The sequence below is a fragment of the Uranotaenia lowii genome, chromosome 2 (assembly GCF_029784155.1).
Source record: "Uranotaenia lowii strain MFRU-FL chromosome 2, ASM2978415v1, whole genome shotgun sequence".
In the NCBI taxonomy this organism is placed as follows: Eukaryota; Metazoa; Arthropoda; class Insecta; order Diptera; family Culicidae; genus Uranotaenia; species Uranotaenia lowii.
In genome coordinates, this window is record NC_073692.1 from 50,688,119 (window position 1) to 50,706,024 (window position 17,906).

Below are 17,906 nucleotides of genomic sequence, written 5' to 3' on the forward strand. Positions count from 1 at the left end.
TAACTATTTCCATAAATACCCCATTTTTAATGATACCATATTCAATTCTGAAAGCGATCACAATTTTATTTTCACCCACTTTCCATACTCTATCAATAGACATCGCAGTGAACCGAAATATAAGCAAAAAACGAACTTTACGAAACTCAAACAACTTCTCACAATGCGTTTCTCACCAGCGTATATGGGTACTTTACATGATCCCAATAGTTTTTATAATTACTTCGTTGGTACATTCACAAAATCTTTAGACGAGTGTACAGAACTTATTAGAATCAAAACTTCTTATGATAGTATTAATCCATGGATGAATGACCAACTCGTTTCGTTAATAAAAACCAATCGGAACTTGAGAAATAAAAGAAGAAAATTACTGAGAATAGGAAGATTGGTTAATGTAATTGATACTAAAATACGTGACCTAGATAATAGAATTAAAATTTATTCTCAGACATTGAAAAATGCATATTATGAAACTAAATTCACTAACTCTAAAAATTCTAAAGAAACGTGGAACACAATTAATGAAGTTTTAGGTCGCTCTAAACCTACTTCATCAGTATCTGATATTCGAGATACTATTAGTTCTCAAATTATTACAGACAAGCAATCCATAGTTAACAAATTCAACGACTACTTTTCAACGATAGGTAAAAATATGGCATCTAAAATTACAACAAATCTTAATGACTCGATTAATAAGTACAATAGTTTAACCTTTTCCAATAGCACCTTTTTTCTCACACCAACGGATGAAATAGAAATATCTTCATTAATCAAATCCTTTAGTAATCACACAAGTCCCGGTCATGATAACATTACTGTATATGTCCTCAAAGCTGTAAGTGATATCGTTTGTCCAATTTTATCCGATATTTTTAATCTTTGTTTTGAACGCAGCATTTATCCCAATAGTCTAAAAATGGCTAAGGTCACGCCCATTTTTAAATCTGGCGATTCTTCTCTATGCAACAATTATCGACCCATTTCAGTTCTACCTATTATTAATAAAATACTAGAAAAAATAATAGCGAAAAGAATAGTTTCGTTTCTAAATAATAATTCTTATTTTTATCCTATGCAATACGGCTTCAGAGAAAAATCTTCCACAAATAATGCAGTTATTGAGCTTATAAATAGTATTCAACTGAATCTGGATAAAAAAGAGGATGTCCTCGGTTTATTCCTAGATCTTTCTAAAGCATTTGACACGGTAGATAGGGAAATACTTCTTAAAAAAATGAATTTTGCTGGAATACGTGGTGCTCCTTTAGACTTGATCAAAAGCTATTTTTCAGAAAGGTCTCAATTTGTGAAACTCGATGGCTACCGTAGTTATTTAACATCAATCGATATTGGCGTTCCCCAGGGATCTGTTCTCGGACCTCTATTTTTTACTATTTATTTAAATGATATTGCTGCTCTACCTCTTAAAGGTGTTCTTCGATTATTTGCTGACGATTCTGCGTTCTTTTACAATAACACTAGCCCTGAAGAAAACGATAATAATCTTTGTTCTGACCTCACATTATTGAAAGACTATTATCGCATAAATAAGTTGACTTTGAACATAGAGAAATCAAATATATTAATTTTCAAAACGTCTCAAAGATGCACTCCAAATTCCTTAGAAATCACCAAAACTAATTTTCCTAGTCTTAGAGTTGTGACAGAATGTAAGTATTTAGGAGTTATCTTAGATAATCTTCTAAATTGGAATTCGCATATAGACAGCCTTCTACATAAACTAAATAAAACAATAGGTATAGTTTGTAAAGTCAAACATAAAATTTCGCCTTATATTCTTCAAACTATTTACTTCTCTCTTTTCCATTCTCTACTAACCTATCTTATTTCGTCTTGGGGTAATGCTTGTAATTCTCGACTCGATAAACTTCAAGTTGCTCAAAACAAAATACTACGCATTATTAATAATCTGCCATACCGTAGTCATTCTGCCGAACTGTACAATATCAAAAACAACATTATTCCTGTTAGAGGCCTGTATATTTTGCATATATGTAGTTTCATTTATTTAAGCATTACAAATAGTACTCACTGCAATATATCATTCAATCGTACTAGTCATCAATATTCAACGCGTAACAGAAATATGTTAGATCGCCCTTCAATCAGTTCTTCAATTGGAGAACGTTCCTTAGCCTTCAGAGGTGTAAAGTTGTTTAATTTTCTTGAAGAGACATGTGGGCCTTTTAATAATTATACTCATTTTAGAAAATCTGTCAAACAATTCTTACTGAATCCAGAAGTGTCATCAACACTTTTAAAGTCATACAATATTTTTTCACTTTAACTTAATTTAAAAAAAAAAACATGTTCATAAATTTATCGTGATAAGTTATTTTTATTGTTATTCTTGTTATTTTTTTTTTTTTTTTATCGTTGAATCTATCAATTTGATTATATTTTTTATTTTATTATCACTCGTCAGTTATTAGTTTAGTTTCCTAAATATACGCAGTTTGCTTTATATTCACCATACAACTCCTTAAAGGGCAATGCCATTGGAGTTTTAAAACAAATCTCATGTATGTAATGTATTTGTTATGTTGTAAATAAATAAAATAAAAAATAAAATATCATTTGAACCGAAGATTATCACTGGTTAAACTCGTTAAACTATAGTTTATTAAAGATTTTTTTGATGTTCTCAGCTTTTTACAATAAATTAAGTTATTATTTAGATATTTTTCAAAAATCAGGGCATTTTAAGTGCCATTTTGAAAAAATCAGGACAATTAAATTTTAAGCGTTTTTGAAAAATCAGGACGGCCTCTCGAAAATCGGGACAAATCTTGAAAAATCGGGACTCCTGACACCCCTGTCCTGCATTGATTTTTTGACGGCTAGCATCCAATTTGGTCCATCTCGCCTCGAAAATGCGGCGCGCCGTCTTCCTTTTCACACTTTTTGCCAGACGTGAACCGACTGCTGCTACGCGTGGAAGTGGGTTTCGTTCAGTCTGTTTTCCAAAAAGTTAATTTCTTAAATCCAATCACTCCGGTGAAAGTTTTTGCAAAAGCAATTATTTGTGTCTTGAGCGAGAACTACAGAGCAGCTCCATCAGGATGAGTTACGGACGGGCTCCGCCGAAAATCGAAGGAATGGTTTCCTTGAAGGTAAGCAAGCGACCGAAATTGCGTGCGTGTTACCTTGCTGCGGATCAATGGCTGCCATGTTTCTTTTTCGCTGACCGTGAATTTCGTCTGCTAGGTCAAAATTTTAATTTCTCTGCTTTATTTGATAACTGGCAAATCAAAATGCTTTTAGGGAACATTTTTCACCCGGCTTAAATAATTTCTCTGGGTTTTTTTTTTTCGTTAAGCGTTCCTTTTCATCGAAAAGATACGAGCATAGCATACCATGCACTCTAAGCCATTATAACCCAAAAGCAAGTTGGAATGCCGCAAAATCGGATGATTTTGGCTCCCGACGAAAATGAGTTTGAGGGGGTTTTCCCAAACTTGAGAATAGACGTCATTCTCGCAACTTAATTTTGGGGCATGTCATACGGTAGGGATTTTTTTTGGGGTATTTTTGTTTGTTGGCCCACTTATCAAAAGGGATCATAAATATTTGAGAAATAACAATTTGTTTTTCATTAAATAAAATTAATTTTATTAAAAAATAAACTTTACACAATTGCATAGGTACTGATCTCGGCAGTAATTTAAAAATCATTACATGAAACCCGAATCTGATTCGTTGTAAAAGAACATCTTACCTTTACGATACACCATCTGTGAGTGACCTCCACACCAATCAGAAAGGAAATAGGAACATCCGTATTCATGTTTTGATAAATGTTAATGGGAAATTTCCGGAGATTGGCACCATTTAAAATAAAGCAAGAGTCGTCACAATTTTCGGACCTTCCGGAGTTCCCGTCTTCAGTAAGTAGTGAATGGCAAATCCGACTTTTGCCCCAGATCGCCATCCGCTTCTTTCGGGTTTTCAATGGTTTCTTCTTCCTTCCTTTGCATCGCCGGAGTACAGCGCATTCAAAGGTACCGCTCCAGAAGAATGATTACATCCGATACAAATCTGCCTAAAAAACTTTAAATAAGAAAAAAAGAACGCCCGAGAACATTGCTTTTAGATCTACTTACCAAACTTTTTTTTCCAGAACGATCGACTGACTCGCTGGGAAAAAGAAGCAACCTTTCTGAAAACAAAGGGAAATTTTTTTGGGGTGGTCAGTTCCAGCAACGAACTTTTGTTTTGGTGCATTGACAACACCCCAAAATTAAGAAAGCAAGCTGAACTTGATTTTGCTGCCTCGGCAAAGTCAATTTTGGGTTGTTTTGATTCTGAGTGTGGACGGGAGTATGACGTTTGGCCATTTGGCATTATGCCATTTTTTTTTAGCTATGACAAACGTGGCATTATACGTTTGGCATAACGTCCGTTTGTCATAATCTCTTTGAAATTTTGTGGCGTTGCCGCAACATAAAGGAAGAAGGATGACAATATGCCAACCGTCGTACTCCCGTGTGGACTAACCATAATACAACTTTTTTTTTTTCTGATTTTCCATCAATAACAAACTTTCAATTCTAATATGCTTTAAAAATATGTTTTATTTTATTGTTAACAGGTCGATAATTTGACCTATCGTACGACCCCGGACGATCTGCGACGTGTTTTCGAGCGTTGTGGCGAAGTGGGCGACATTTATATTCCACGCGATCGGAACACCCGGGAGAGTCGTGGTTTTGCTTTCGTCAGGTAAAATTTGGTTTGAATTTGTAATAGAATCCTTGATTGAAATAAGTTTCTCTTAACAGATTCTATGACAAGCGTGACGCCCAGGAGGCTCTCGATGCCATGGATGGGCGCATGTTAGATGGTAGGGAGTTGCGGGTACAGATGGCCCGTTATGGACGTCCAACTTCCCCACAGCGTAATGGAGGTGGTGGCGGAGGCCGTCGTTTCAATGGTCGGGAAAGAGGCCGTTCCCGGGACCGATACCGACGTCGTTCCCGTTCTGCGGAGAGACCTCGTGGAGGTCGTCGTTCTCGATCGCGGTCCCGTTCACGTTCTCGAACAGGAAGTAAATCATCCCGAGGACGCGACTCCAGATCCCGCAGCCCCGTGGAACGGGGATCGCATTATTAGGAACAAGGGCGAATTCTACTCTTGTAAGGTAATTTTGACGTTTAAAATCTCATCCCTACGTAATGGACGATTTGGTGTAAAAGAGTTGTAACCTTCGAAAAATTTAAACGCTATCAACAATCTTTTTCCACTTTTGTCCACAGACGTTAACGATCCAGCCAAATTTCACAGCAACATAAATATTTTTCAAGAAGAAAAAATGACACACACGTTTGCGTTTGCATTAAAAGTATAAACATTCAACAACGGGAAACCAGCGCAGCACCCGAGCGACCCTCTCATTAACAGTAGCGCTGACTAGGAGGTCGTCGATGAAGGTAATTTAATTGTTCGCATGCATTGCTTTTTGTTCCGTTTTAGTTGTTTCCACAGAAAAGTAAACCTACTCTTGAAGTGGTAAGCAAATACTTAATGCTTGGGCTAAGAGTAAACAAATTTTAACGACGCTTGTTGATAGGACAGTTTGTTTATACTCTAAACAAGCGAAAGGGTAGAGATTTTCAAATCACCCATAAAAAACTATAAACCCGCTGTTATATATTCCGATACAGTCCAAATAAGTGGCCTGTTATTTTCTATTTTCGGACTCTAAAAATAAGTCAACTTATTGCTAAAAACGTTAAACTTTTAAAAAGTTGAACGACGATTTCCTCTATTCAACCACTGAATTTTTTTCGATACTTCCAAATGCAAGAGCGGCTATTACACTCAGTATAACAAGAAGATTTTTTAAGTCACGTCACGAGACTCACAGAAGAAGTACCAGTGTTTGAAAGATACAAATAAAATATTCAGTGGTTGAACTGAAAGGAGGTCCGATTACCTTCTTAATTATATTCCATCAAGAGGTAGAAGCTCTAACTGAACTTTAAACTCTTCTCTCAGTCGCATCAACAACATTGACGATGTTAAGTTATTTTCAAACTTCTGTGCGTTAACTCGGCGATTGTGTAAAACTCTAAGCTTATAACTTACTGTGGTTTCCATATTTGTCGAAACGAACTCAAAGTACATTTTTTCTACTACTATTAAGTATAATTTCACTACAATCAAATTGCCAAATGAAATGTATATCTTAGAATTTTCTTTGTTGTTTTTTTTTTGGTAAATAAAAACCCATCATTCGTTGCCAAATCATCTGTAGTTTTAAGTAGTTTCGGTAAATGTTTATTTAATTTTGAGGACTGTAAATTCAAATTATTGTCAAATGCTCATCAAAAGTGAAAAGAAAAACTCAGTCTAATTTTCGGAAACGAATGTCATATTCATGGTAAAAGGTCCCTAATTAAATAAACACAAACGATGCGCTCGATCAAATTCGGGTTATTTCTATTTTATTTCTCAATAATTTACATCAATGTTCTCTATAAGCAGAAAGTTCGTTTTTGAGATTGTTTTTTTTAATAAAAAGTTTCGCTTATATGGATGTGTGCAATACATCAGTATATCAATTAATTGCAAATCTTTTTCCTGTACCTATTGCAAAGTTCTGAATTATGTTAAACAAAATAGTTTTAACGTTCTTTCAGTTAAATTTTCGATATATTTTATTAAAAAAATCAGTTGAAGTAAAGGTAAAATTTAATTCACAAAATCATCGTATCGAAACATATTAAGATCAGATTTATTCACAAATTTATGTTTAATCAAAGTGAGAAACAATCTAAATTTCTCAACGTACAAAAATAAGAATCACCATTAAGAAAACTTCCAATTATGGGGAAACGTTATTTTTTCCTATGAAAAAGGGCAGCATACACAATCATCCAACAAAAAAACCTCTTGTCAGTAAAATAGTCATTAAACAGTTTGTCGTATTCCAATCACAGGGCAAATTTGCGGTCGCGTGCTGCTGCTGCTGTTGCCTGTTTGTCAGAGTGTATCCAGTTAAGCTGTGAAAGCGGGCGGAGAGAAACAGAAACTGATTCATCTGAGCCTCGGCGCGAACGGCGAGAGCGCGTGCAAGATTAGCCCAAAACTTACTAAGCGTGGAGAAGTTACTAGGAAGTTTTTGGTCGAACGGCCACAAAATTTCTGTATCAGCAGTAGTCGGGGTTTCTTTAAGGAGGGACTGATTTCCTGTAACGTGTCAGCTGTCCGATCCGTTCAGAGAGAAAGCAAAGTGTGCACCCGGTTTGGGGGTGCGATTAAGCAGATTAACAGACTGCGCATCGAGTTTCGGCTGTTAAAAGCTGCCTCCCGGGGGACACAAGTTGCCGATTGTTCCTGGAACATCGACTTGCTGTTTTCCGCTATGCTGAGTACCAGTGTGTGTAGCTGTTTGATTTTCTATCCGGGACACGACTAGCTTGTGCGGACGATTTCCGGAATAACGGCTGGCTATTCTCTTTTTCTTTCTCTTTCTGTTTTTGTTTCAGTAGTGCTCATGTGTTTTTTTGGTTTTTATGTTTTTTGATAACATATTACCAAGCTTTTTTGCATGTCTGTTCCGATGGGAAAGGATGCTGCACAACCTATAGAAAGTGTACGAGAACAACCCGTGAGCACCTTAGAGATTTTTGAACCTGAGAACGTGGTACAGTTCAATTTGGCACAGCGCAGTGGAAATCCAGAAAAGGAGAATTATTTGAGAAGGCCGGAGCAAATTAGACTGTTGCCGATAGTTGGGGAGTCTGCGGGTGGCTGTTTGCAGCTTTGTTTTCGAGAGCATTATACTAAGAACGGTGTGTGGTGCGCAGAGATAGCTGAATTACGAATCGATCCAGAACCGTAACCTATCCGGTTCCGATTATGAACATCTAAAGCTGATTTATTTTCCTCTAGGTTACCTATAGCATACTGTTAAGGATTCTTCTGTCTCCGAACATATTCCAACATGGGTTAGTTTTTTATTTTCAGATAAGCCAAATTTGCCACGACTCTCGACGATACTTTCCAAACAAATCTTAACACGATAACCCTGGTGCAAGTTCCCGGATAATACACACAACTCATCACCATACTCGAAGAAAGGGTAAGTTGATGTTTTAAAATTATTTTTTCTTACATTCAATTAATGAATATTATAAAAATACCTTTAAGTATCATTGAGACAACCACTAATACTGATTGTATTGAGCAATGACAAAGAACCAGAAAAAATAAAACGTACAATTAGGCTGAAAAGCTTTTCCACTCTACGCGAGTATGCAAGGTTTAAATTTTATTTCATCCGAACAATCGATTAATCGCACCTAATAGTTAAAGAAGTTTCCATCGCCGGTTTGGCGCGAATAACCTGGATTGGTGAGTGGAGTATGCGGTCCGGTATTCATCAGCTTCACACTATTCGGCGAGGCTTTCTCCACCAGGCCTCCAATTTGAAGAGGGTGTTTTAAGGGGATTATTTTTTCCGGGCTAAGATCTCGAGTGTTTCGCAACCTTCGGAACGTTGGTACATTGCAGGTTTCCTTCTGCAGTACGACCTGATTGCGGCCCTTAAAAAGTTGCTCCGTTTGGTCGTATTCCGCTGCCAGGTGGATGTCTAGCGAGTCTCGCGGGATGGGGCTGGGTAGTTGGGACAGGAATTAAAACATGTACAAAAATGTTGAGGGTTTATAATCTTACGCTTGAACTAGGAATTTGGCTGCCTTGCGAGCTGAACTCAGCGTTTGGTGATAGAAAACTCGTTCGTTCGGACATAGCACATCGGACCAGCGGATGCTGGGATGGGTTGGAGGGGGCGCTGGCAGGGACTTCACGTAACAACCTTCTCCGTCGATGTTCGGAAGGTAATCATCGTTCCGTTCCCGGTTTATGGGAGACGACAAACATTTCCAATGCATTATTCCAAGTTTCTGGAAGTTTTTCTTTTTGGTTCAAATTTAAAGAACAGCGTTCTAAACAGTAAGAATGTATTTTATTAGATTGGTTCAGTACTCGACTCGTGGAGTATACAGTAACAGAATTTAGGAAATGTAAACTTTTCTAGCACGCACAGCAAAATTTCTTGACACAAAAGTCTCCAGGGTTGCTTGATCGATTTCCCCCTGCGGATTATTTTGGTGCACTTTTTTGCACATGTGCGGTCTCTACTCTTTTCTTTCCTCCGCAGTACTGTCCTCCGTCACATCGGTGGTTTTCTGGTGTTTTCTTTCGGGCGAATCGGTGGTTTCCTTGGAGTTTTCCGATTCGTTTTGTTGTTGCTTTTCCAACTTCCTTCGCTTTTTCTTGGTGTTTTGATTTTGCACACTTTTGATCATCGGAGAGTTGTTTACCCTGTAAAGAAAAATAATGTAAAATCACATTTTCCTAATTTTAGTAATCAACCTACATCAGTGTATCCCTCGTTCCGGGTCCCCAGTGTGGCGTCGGATTTTGCTGGAATCTAGTCATCGACTTTTTCTTGCTCACAGGTTGGGCGTCCTTAACGATGGTAATGACGTCGTACTCTTGGGCAGGTTCCTTGGAGTGCAACACTTCGGTCGGTGTTCCTTTGACGAAACGTTCTTTTTTGACCGGGTGGGTTTTGGCCCAGCAGCGTAGAATGTCCCAAAGGACGCTAACCGGAGCGTCGGTTTTCACCGAAAGCCTATTGGCGTGGGAATACGATACCCGATACCCAGCTTGTATCAGCGCCGAGCGTAAATTCAGCATAGGAATCGTTTCCAGCCGGAGAATGCTGCACATACGATCCAGTGTGTAGTAGAGCGGCACGTCCGGAAGCTCCTCCGATATCATGCAAAGCATCCCCTGAATACGATTGATGGTTCCTAGATTTTTGAACGGTTCCATTTCGATGGTGCTTAAAAGTTCTTCCAAGAAGTAGGAGTCGTACAATGGTTCAGACCACATCGGACCTCCCATGTGGTGTTGATGATAACAGTGTTCACATTTGGTGGACACGAACGGCCCCGTTGGTATTCCGAACTTAACCTGTTCCGGTTGCGTTGGAGTTGGATTGGGTTTCAAACTTCCCAAAGGCTGCAATGTGAACGATTCACAGCCCGTACATTGGAAGACCATTGAGTGCTTACTGCTGCTTTTCTTACAAGCCTGCTGGCTCGTGTAGATTCGCACGAATACTCGAACGTAAAAGTCCACCGAAATACTCAACAAGGGGACTATATAACGGCCGTACCGTGTGGCCGTTGACTCGATACTTCGCAGCAAAATTCGTAGTGCCATCTCGTGACAGGCTTTAGTCTTCACCGACATCGAGCCATACTTAACGTAGCACGCTTCCGGTGATTTACCAGCCAAAACCGCCATATCGGTAGCCGTTATCAGAAGCAATCCTCCATCTTCGACTGCCTGCACAGCGCCGTCCAAGAAACGCGCCGGAGTGCCATACGGATCCAGATCGATGGCTGTGAACCGTTGCTCTGGTTGGGTTGATGTGTACATCAGCGTCCTTTAATATTATTTAGATTTAATTTTTGATTCAAATAAGAGTTAAGCTTATTCTTACATAGCATTGTTGAAACTGGGTGTAATGAGGTGTTCTAGCTTGTTGTGTTGAACATTTTCCTCGATGGATTCCACTGCGGACTTTGAGTAATCGTTGGCAACGATTTCCTTGACACCGGGAATCTCATTAGCGTACCGTACACTTCGCAGCCCAGTGGCTGCCAGCGCTTCAAGAATTCGTAGACCTTTCTATAAAAGCCCGGAATTTAAATTTTCACTTTTACCCATGAATTGACACTTTATCAAAACATTTTTATTTACCTCACACTTCTCTCCGGCAACCAGTGGAACCACTTCAACCGGAGGATCTCCATTCCGGGCCCTCTTCTGCGCTAGCTGGAGCTTTTCCTTCTGGTAAATCCGCGAAAAAGTGGCCAACACACATATACTCAAATCCCGGTTGAATTCCTGCACCGGATTGTAGAAAACGCGTTCCCCAACCAGCAGTTTGGCGCTACCCTCCGATATGGTTTTGAGCTTGACCGGTTCCACCACCGTATTCGTTTCGCTCATTTTAGCTGGTTTTTTCGTTGGGAAAGTGGACCAATTTTGCCGTGGGTTACTGACACTGATAGACGGTGTCGAGGCGCAAAAAACTTCCGCGTGCTTTTGTTGACAAATTTTCGAGGAGATGGATTCTGTCAAGTCTGATTTCTCTTCTTGCAGAAAAGTTTTATAATCATCGTTTAAAATTAATTTACTAATTTTTTCAGATCTAAATTTACAGTGATTTACTGAGTTTTTTTTACATTTTTCACTTTCGTTTAGTCAAACAGAGAAAATTACAACATTTCAATACAGCATAAACCTCGAGTAACGAGCATGTTTTCTGTTTGCTGCCAGCTCGTTATTGAGGTTATTTTTTACCGTTGGCAAACCATTATACCTTTTTTGATTATTTTATACTGTATTTGTTTTCTCCACTCGTGGAGTGTTCCACCGTACCCGATAAAAACAAACACAAATCGTCGCCAGTGTATTGCTACCTCGCTCACTCACACGCTCTCTCGCAACACTGACAAAATTTTCGGGGCAACACCGCCCGATGGCAGTGCAACACCAGGTCAAAACCAGTGCAACACCGTCCGAATAAACAAACAGTTTGACAGCACCTAGTGGTGCACCAGTGCAACACTAGTGCAACACTCGGCATAAACAAATACGGTATTATTATATTTAAAGCTATGTTCTTACCATCTTCAAAATTATGTTATTTTTGATTTCATTTTTCTCAAGTGAGCGAGTGTGCGTAAGAGAAATAACCTCAAAAGTTACTTCTAACGATCGATTATTTTAAGATTATTTAGATAAAATTGAAAGGTTCTATATAGTACATATTTAAAATATATTCATTGTTTGGTTAATTCTTGCTGCTTTGACAAATTAGATGAGGACAAAAAGGAGTAGAAGAAGAACTCTGGTTGCTCGCTTAACGGCGCTGAAATTAATACTATAAAGCGAGTAGAAATTTAATTTAGCTAGAAAAGCTTACAGTACCCCTTTAGGTGAATCGTTGAAGTACTGTTTTCGTGAAAAAGAGTGATTACCAAATCAAAATATCGAATTTATTTCAAATATAAGGCTTCTTTTAGGCAAAATGAATCGAATTGCCTTCCGGTTGCTGCTAACAAGTTCTAGTATTCGATTGCCGCAACAATCGTATCATATCCTAAAGAGAAACTGTAGTTTCAAAAGCGATCTTTCACTAGACAAAATCTACCCTACCAGCAATCTACGGCTCTACACACCGGCACCTCCGGTAAGTTCTTGAATTCATTTGAAACATTTGAATAGAAATTCATATAACTATTACTTCTATTCCTAAAGACTTCAAAGGATGGCAAATTTAGCGGATACATTCCATTGGACAAGCTGGACGTCACATACAGCCGAAGTACCGGTCCAGGAGGTCAAAATGTAAACACAGTGAGCACTAAGGTTGATCTCCGATTTCATCTGGAATCGGCCAATTGGCTCCCGGAAGATACCAAGAAACGATTAGCTGAAATGGTATTTGCAAACGATTTTCGTTCGAAACGATTTGGTTTCAATTTCGTATTTTACGTTTCAGCAAAAGAATCGTATTACCAAGGAAGGCTATCTGGTGATCAAAAGTGAACTGACCCGATCACAGCAGATGAACATGGCTGATGCCCTGGAAAAGTTGCGAACATTCATCCGGGAGGCAGAAGAACCTGTTACGAAAGAGCTCGCCCCGGAAACACTAGAAAAGCTGCGACGTCGTCACGAGAAAGCTGTTCGGGAACGTTTGATGGTCAAACGGCAACGCTCGCAAACCAAGTCCGATCGACGGGCACCCACATTGTAAAGGTTTGCTGTTTTGTTTCTCGGGTAATATAGGATTGATACATGTAAAAAAGAACTTTTTGTAGTTTTGAGAAATAACGTTTTTTTTAATAAGGTAGGTACTTAAAGCTCGAAATATTTTTTCACCTTCAATCATCTTCGCTATCACTGGGAGGCAAATCGATTTCATTTTTCCGATCAAGCTGTTCTTGTTCAGCTTTTTCCAAGTACTGTTTCTGAACTTCTAAAATCGCTTTACTATTTTCACAACCGGCGTAAGCTTCCAGTAATTCGTTGTTCAACTCAACAAACGAATGGCCCCAGGAGAACTTGTTTAAATACCAAAGAGCCTCATCTTTGAAGCCTGTTATGTACATAGAAGCTGCGATCGCTTCCACACAGGAGAGTTTACAGGGTTTGCCGTAGTTAACTGTAAAAATAGTTACCAATTAAGAAAATTCTTTAAAATAATTTAATTATTCGTAATATTACTAGGATTAGCGGCCACCAAAAACGGAAGCAATCGTGGGTTCGGAGATTTCATCTTATTGAAGGGTGTTTCATCCAAACGTGCCCAGGAACAATCGACAACGGCCACCCCGGAATTAGCGATTATGTCCCTATCCTGTGGACTTACGCAATTTACGCCAACTGGCGTTAAAACCAGTCCTGGAAACCTGAAAAAAAAGAAAAAATAATTATTTGGAAATCTGACAAATTTAAACCAATACCAACTTCTGTCCCAAACGGAGATTGTCAATCAGACCGTGGCGGGCCAACTTACGCCCGGAACATTTCTTAGGGTCGCAATGGTTCAGGTCCCACATGCTAACCGGGAATTTGGGCGGTTTACCTAAATCGAATTTATTCCCACTGCTTCCTTCTTCGGAGCCGGACCCATCTTGCGATTCGGTGCCGCTACTATCACTTCCGCTACCTTCCGGTTCATCTTCGGAAGAATCTTTAACGGACAGATCCGACAGCTTTTCAGCTAGTCTACCCGATTGGTGGCCCCCCTTAACATTCTGGCGGTGATTTTTCTTCTTAAAATTCCTGCTTTTATGCATAACTGGGATGTAAGGCGGCTCAGGTTAAGGATTTTTATCCGATGGGTGGAAGTGGGCGAGAAAAGCTAAACGTAAACAACAGGGGTTTTCAGCGAGATTCGAAATGAAGAAGAAAACATTTGGATTTGGTTGTTGGATTCTGCATTTTGGAACATGTCTAGCGTAACATTTAAAAAGGGCGAAACTGCCAAATGTAAACAAATCGAGTTAACGGTCATTCCGGATGCACGCGGTTGCACTTTACCTATCAAACGCGGTTTCATCTTAAAATTACTTAAAACTTTCAAAAAATTGATAAAATTCAATTGGGCGAAACTTCCTGTTGATGCATTTTTGTTGGAACGTGAAGTTACGCCTATTCAAAATGGAGTGAATTTTTCTATTCGTGTAGAGCCAATGCGTGTAGGATGATTGGGCGTAACTTCAAAACCAAAACAAAAACGGCCGATCAATTGGGCGAAACTTGCAGACGTAACTGAAATCGAAAACAATAATAGGGCGAAACTCGAAAATCTCTGAAATTACGCGAAAAAAGTTGAAGTTCTTGATAACCATCGAACAATAAGTGAATATTATGCACATTTTTTGATTTTGTTGAACAAAAAGTGGTCGATTTTATAAATAGGATTTGAATAGGTGTTCCGAATTTTCAAACGCGTTTTTCTCGTTTCGAGCTAACTGCTAGTTTCGCCCTTTTTAAATGTTACGCTAGATGTGCTTTCTTCCCTCCAGAAACAACTCATTATTGATGGTTAACCCAAGGTGTGTATATATACAGGGAACCTTGGGCTAACCATGGTTCCAGTGAGTAAAAATGATCTACTTCGCAAAATGAAGAATAAAAATATATGCAATTAATATTGAATGGTTATTTTCAATTTCAAAATCGGCTTTAAGCCAACTTTAGTGCTTTTTTGGATAATAATGGATACTGGTTGGTTTTGTTGATTTTTAGCTGTATTCTTTGTTGATTTGCATATTTCGCTGATCAACTTGAAGGGTTTTTCTAAAGCGGGCCATAGACTACACAAATGGCTTGAGCAAATTCGATGATTCCACGACGATTGTTTGATTCTAACACTCGCCCACACATGATACAAACATATTTCACGCGAGAACAAACGATTGCTGGCGGAAACAGCAACTGTAGTGACGTGATTCTTGCTATTAAAATATGCACCCATGTGATATGTTACGCAAGGACCGGGAACGGGGAGATATAAGTTAGCGTGTTGACGACCGGTTGCGTTTTCCGTAGCGAGCTAAAGATTAATAAATAAAACGTAAATTATAGTGATCCGAGTGAAGTGCATTACCATCCGAGAGTTCAGATCCCTACACCTGGCGACGAGGATGGGATGGATCGTGCGGTAAGTAATACCATAAACCGTTCTTGCAGCAAAAAGAAATTGTAGAGAAAATTGCAACCGTTTTGCTGGGGCGTAACACCCAAACGCTTTATACAATGCAGTGGTAGCAGCTGGAAAGAAGGAAATTTCGTTCTCTTTTATTAGGTGTGTTCAGCGATTCATGGAGATCGAGAGATAGAGTACCGTTATGTTAATGATCCATTTTGCTTCTCCGAGGAATAGTTTGTGTTGGTTCCCTGGGAAAATTCTATGACCCGTTCTGAGGAACTGTTGATGATTTGTTCTGAGGAACAATTTGATGATTTGTTCTGAGGAACAATTTATGATTCGTTCTGAGGAACAGCTGAGGATTTGTTCTGAGGAACAATTTGATGATTTGTTCTGAGGAACAATTTGATGATTTGTTCTGAGGAACAATTTGATGATTTGTTCTGAGGAACAATGTGATGATTTGTTCTGAGGAACAATTTGATGATTTGTTCTGAGGAACAATTAGTGGTTTGTTCTGAGGAATAATTGAGAATTTGTTCTGAGGAACAATTTGTGATTCGTTCTGAGGAACTGTTGATAATTTGTTCTGAGGAACAATTTGTGATTTGTTCTGAGGAACAATGTATGATTCGTTCTGAGGAACAATTCGTGATCCGTTATGAGGAACTGCTGATGATTTGTTCTGAGGAACAATTTGTGATTCGTTCAAAGAAACTGTTGATAATTTGTTCTGAGGAACAATTTGTAATTTGTTCTGAGGAACAGATGATGGTTATTGTTCTGAAGAACAGTATTTCAATTATAATATATTTAGCTTTAGTTTTGTGGTATAGCAAGAACTAGTATGTTCTGAGGAACCTTTTATTAATATTGAATTGGTACTGAGGAACAAACGTTCATTACAAAATTTTCAATGGGTTTCTTTCAGATTGATCACTCGAGGCCGTTGCCGCCATTCCGTTGTGAGGAAATTGAGCGCAATCAGCTGGCTAGAGAGTGGAGGAGCTGGCGCTCATCTCTAGAAGTGTATTTTGAAGCCTATGATATTACGGATCAAAACAAGATGAGAGCCAATCTGTTACATCTTGGTGGAAGCCAGCTGCAGCGCGTTTACAATGGTTTGCCTGATGTTGATAAAGTGTCACTGATAGCCGTAAAATCCAATTATTATGACACTGCTGTTAACAAACTCAATGAGTATTTCGAACCAGGCCGGCAATGCGTACTTGGCAGACGTCGACTGCGATCGATTTCACAGGAAAAAAATGAACGTTTTGCACATTTTATGTTACGACTGAGACAGCAGCTGCCAGATTGCGGATTAGATCAATATTCGGTTGAGACGCAAGAGGTTTTGTCCGAAATATTGTTGATCGATGCTATAATCGAAGGATGTTCCTCTGACGAACTGCGTAAGAGAATATTGCAAAAAGATCGAGGCCTGGCTGAGATCGAAGAAATCGGAGGCATGATCGAAAGTGTAGAACAACAAGTTAAAGATTTTGGGCAATGCAATACAGAAAAGCAGCCAGAGAAAGTTTTTCAAGTCGATGTTAAACAGAACAAACACTCTAAACCAAGCGTTTTCAACTCGGGAAACACTAATTGGCAACGTGGAGCTAGGTGTTTCAATTGCGGTATACAAGGACACATTAGTTCCTCAACAGAATGTAGAGCTCGTAACAAGAAATGTCGTCGTTGTAATGTAGTTGGGCATTATGAATCTGTTTGTCCAGATCGAAAACGCAACAATCCAAATTGGAAACCAAACAAGGTGAAGCGAGTTCGTTTTTTGGAACAATCGTGTTCGGAACCAAATGATAACAAGATTGTCAACTATATGGAACGGTCATCATTACCGGAGGAAGACAATACTGAGCAAACAGGGATGAAGCCTAACGAAGAAACAAATAAACTGTATTATTGTTTTCATTTGGGAAACAACAGCAACGTTCTTGAGTGCAACCTAGGCGGCGTTGTCTTGAAGATGTTAGTGGATTCGGGATCCGACATTAATATCATCGATCAACAAACATGGGATTACATGAAAACACAGAACGTTCAAGTGCGTGAAATGACAAAAGGATGTAAGGAAGTAATTAAGGCGTATGGCAGCGATAAGCCATTACCAATTTTGGGCACTTTCAAAGGGTTTATCGAAATCGGAACACGATCTTCGCAGGCTCTGTTTTTCGTGGTTGAAGGTGGCCAACGTAGCCTTCTTGGTGACACAACCGCCAAGCAGCTTGGTGTTCTGAAAGTTGGCATGAATGTCAACCAAGTGGATTCGAAAGAAGTATTTGCCAAGATTAAGGATGTTCAAGTCAACATACACATGGATCCCTCAATGAAGCCTGTCTTTCAACCAGTCCGACGGATTCCGATCCCATATGAAGAGGCCGTGCATCGAAAATTGAACCAGCTGCTAGAACAGGATATTATTGAGGTGAATAACTGATTAATTTTAATTGGATTTTTATCGTTTTTTAAACTAAAAGAGAAAATGTTTCAAATAAATATACTAACTTTGATCGACGAAATAAATAACACAGAAATCTAAACTGATATTATTTTTTATCAATGCTAACTAATTCATCCGTCTTTTCCGACGACATCATGTAAT

General features: G+C 38.9%; 5 protein-coding genes across 6 annotated transcripts; 2 read left to right on the forward strand and 3 right to left on the reverse strand.

Annotated features, from left to right (window-relative positions):
• Positions 1 to 2,941: 2,941 nt before the first annotated feature.
• On the forward strand, positions 2,942 to 8,279 carry LOC129745848 (serine/arginine-rich splicing factor 2). Of its 2 annotated transcripts, none has more exons than XM_055739208.1 (5): positions 2,942 to 3,140; positions 4,619 to 4,749; positions 4,809 to 5,167; positions 5,283 to 5,456; positions 6,969 to 8,279. In XM_055739208.1, the coding sequence occupies exons 1-3, from the start codon at positions 3,090 to 3,092 to the stop codon at positions 5,137 to 5,139; spliced, it is 513 nt and encodes a 170-aa protein (XP_055595183.1). In that variant the 5' UTR covers positions 2,942 to 3,089; the 3' UTR covers positions 5,140 to 5,167; positions 5,283 to 5,456; positions 6,969 to 8,279. The 2 variants fall into 2 exon arrangements, with proteins under 2 accessions (XP_055595183.1, XP_055595184.1); XM_055739209.1 differs by having other exon boundaries at positions 7,999 to 8,279.
• LOC129745847 (protein CFAP276) lies at positions 8,254 to 8,924 on the reverse strand. The gene is made up of 2 exons (XM_055739207.1): positions 8,707 to 8,924; positions 8,254 to 8,646 (listed from the first exon to the last, which is right to left on the reverse strand). The coding sequence occupies exons 1-2, from the start codon at positions 8,922 to 8,924 to the stop codon at positions 8,334 to 8,336; spliced, it is 531 nt and encodes a 176-aa protein (XP_055595182.1). The 3' UTR covers positions 8,254 to 8,333.
• Positions 8,925 to 8,976: 52 nt separating this feature from the next.
• Positions 8,977 to 11,191, reverse strand: LOC129745845 (tRNA (guanine(26)-N(2))-dimethyltransferase). The gene is made up of 4 exons (XM_055739205.1): positions 10,810 to 11,191; positions 10,550 to 10,737; positions 9,413 to 10,492; positions 8,977 to 9,357 (listed from the first exon to the last, which is right to left on the reverse strand). Exons 1-4 carry the CDS (start codon positions 11,059 to 11,061, stop codon positions 9,171 to 9,173), a joined length of 1,707 nt encoding a protein of 568 aa, XP_055595180.1. The 5' UTR covers positions 11,062 to 11,191; the 3' UTR covers positions 8,977 to 9,170.
• An 843-nt stretch (positions 11,192 to 12,034) lies between these two features.
• LOC129745846 (peptidyl-tRNA hydrolase ICT1, mitochondrial-like) lies at positions 12,035 to 12,916 on the forward strand. Its single transcript, XM_055739206.1, has 3 exons — positions 12,035 to 12,307; positions 12,376 to 12,558; positions 12,620 to 12,916. Exons 1-3 carry the CDS (start codon positions 12,146 to 12,148, stop codon positions 12,875 to 12,877), a joined length of 603 nt encoding a protein of 200 aa, XP_055595181.1. The 5' UTR covers positions 12,035 to 12,145; the 3' UTR covers positions 12,878 to 12,916.
• A 44-nt stretch (positions 12,917 to 12,960) lies between these two features.
• Positions 12,961 to 14,019, reverse strand: LOC129747924 (18S rRNA aminocarboxypropyltransferase-like). Its single transcript, XM_055742348.1, has 3 exons — positions 13,591 to 14,019; positions 13,348 to 13,532; positions 12,961 to 13,285 (listed from the first exon to the last, which is right to left on the reverse strand). Exons 1-3 carry the CDS (start codon positions 13,920 to 13,922, stop codon positions 13,005 to 13,007), a joined length of 798 nt encoding a protein of 265 aa, XP_055598323.1. The 5' UTR covers positions 13,923 to 14,019; the 3' UTR covers positions 12,961 to 13,004.
• Between the last annotated feature and the right edge of the window lie 3,887 nt (positions 14,020 to 17,906).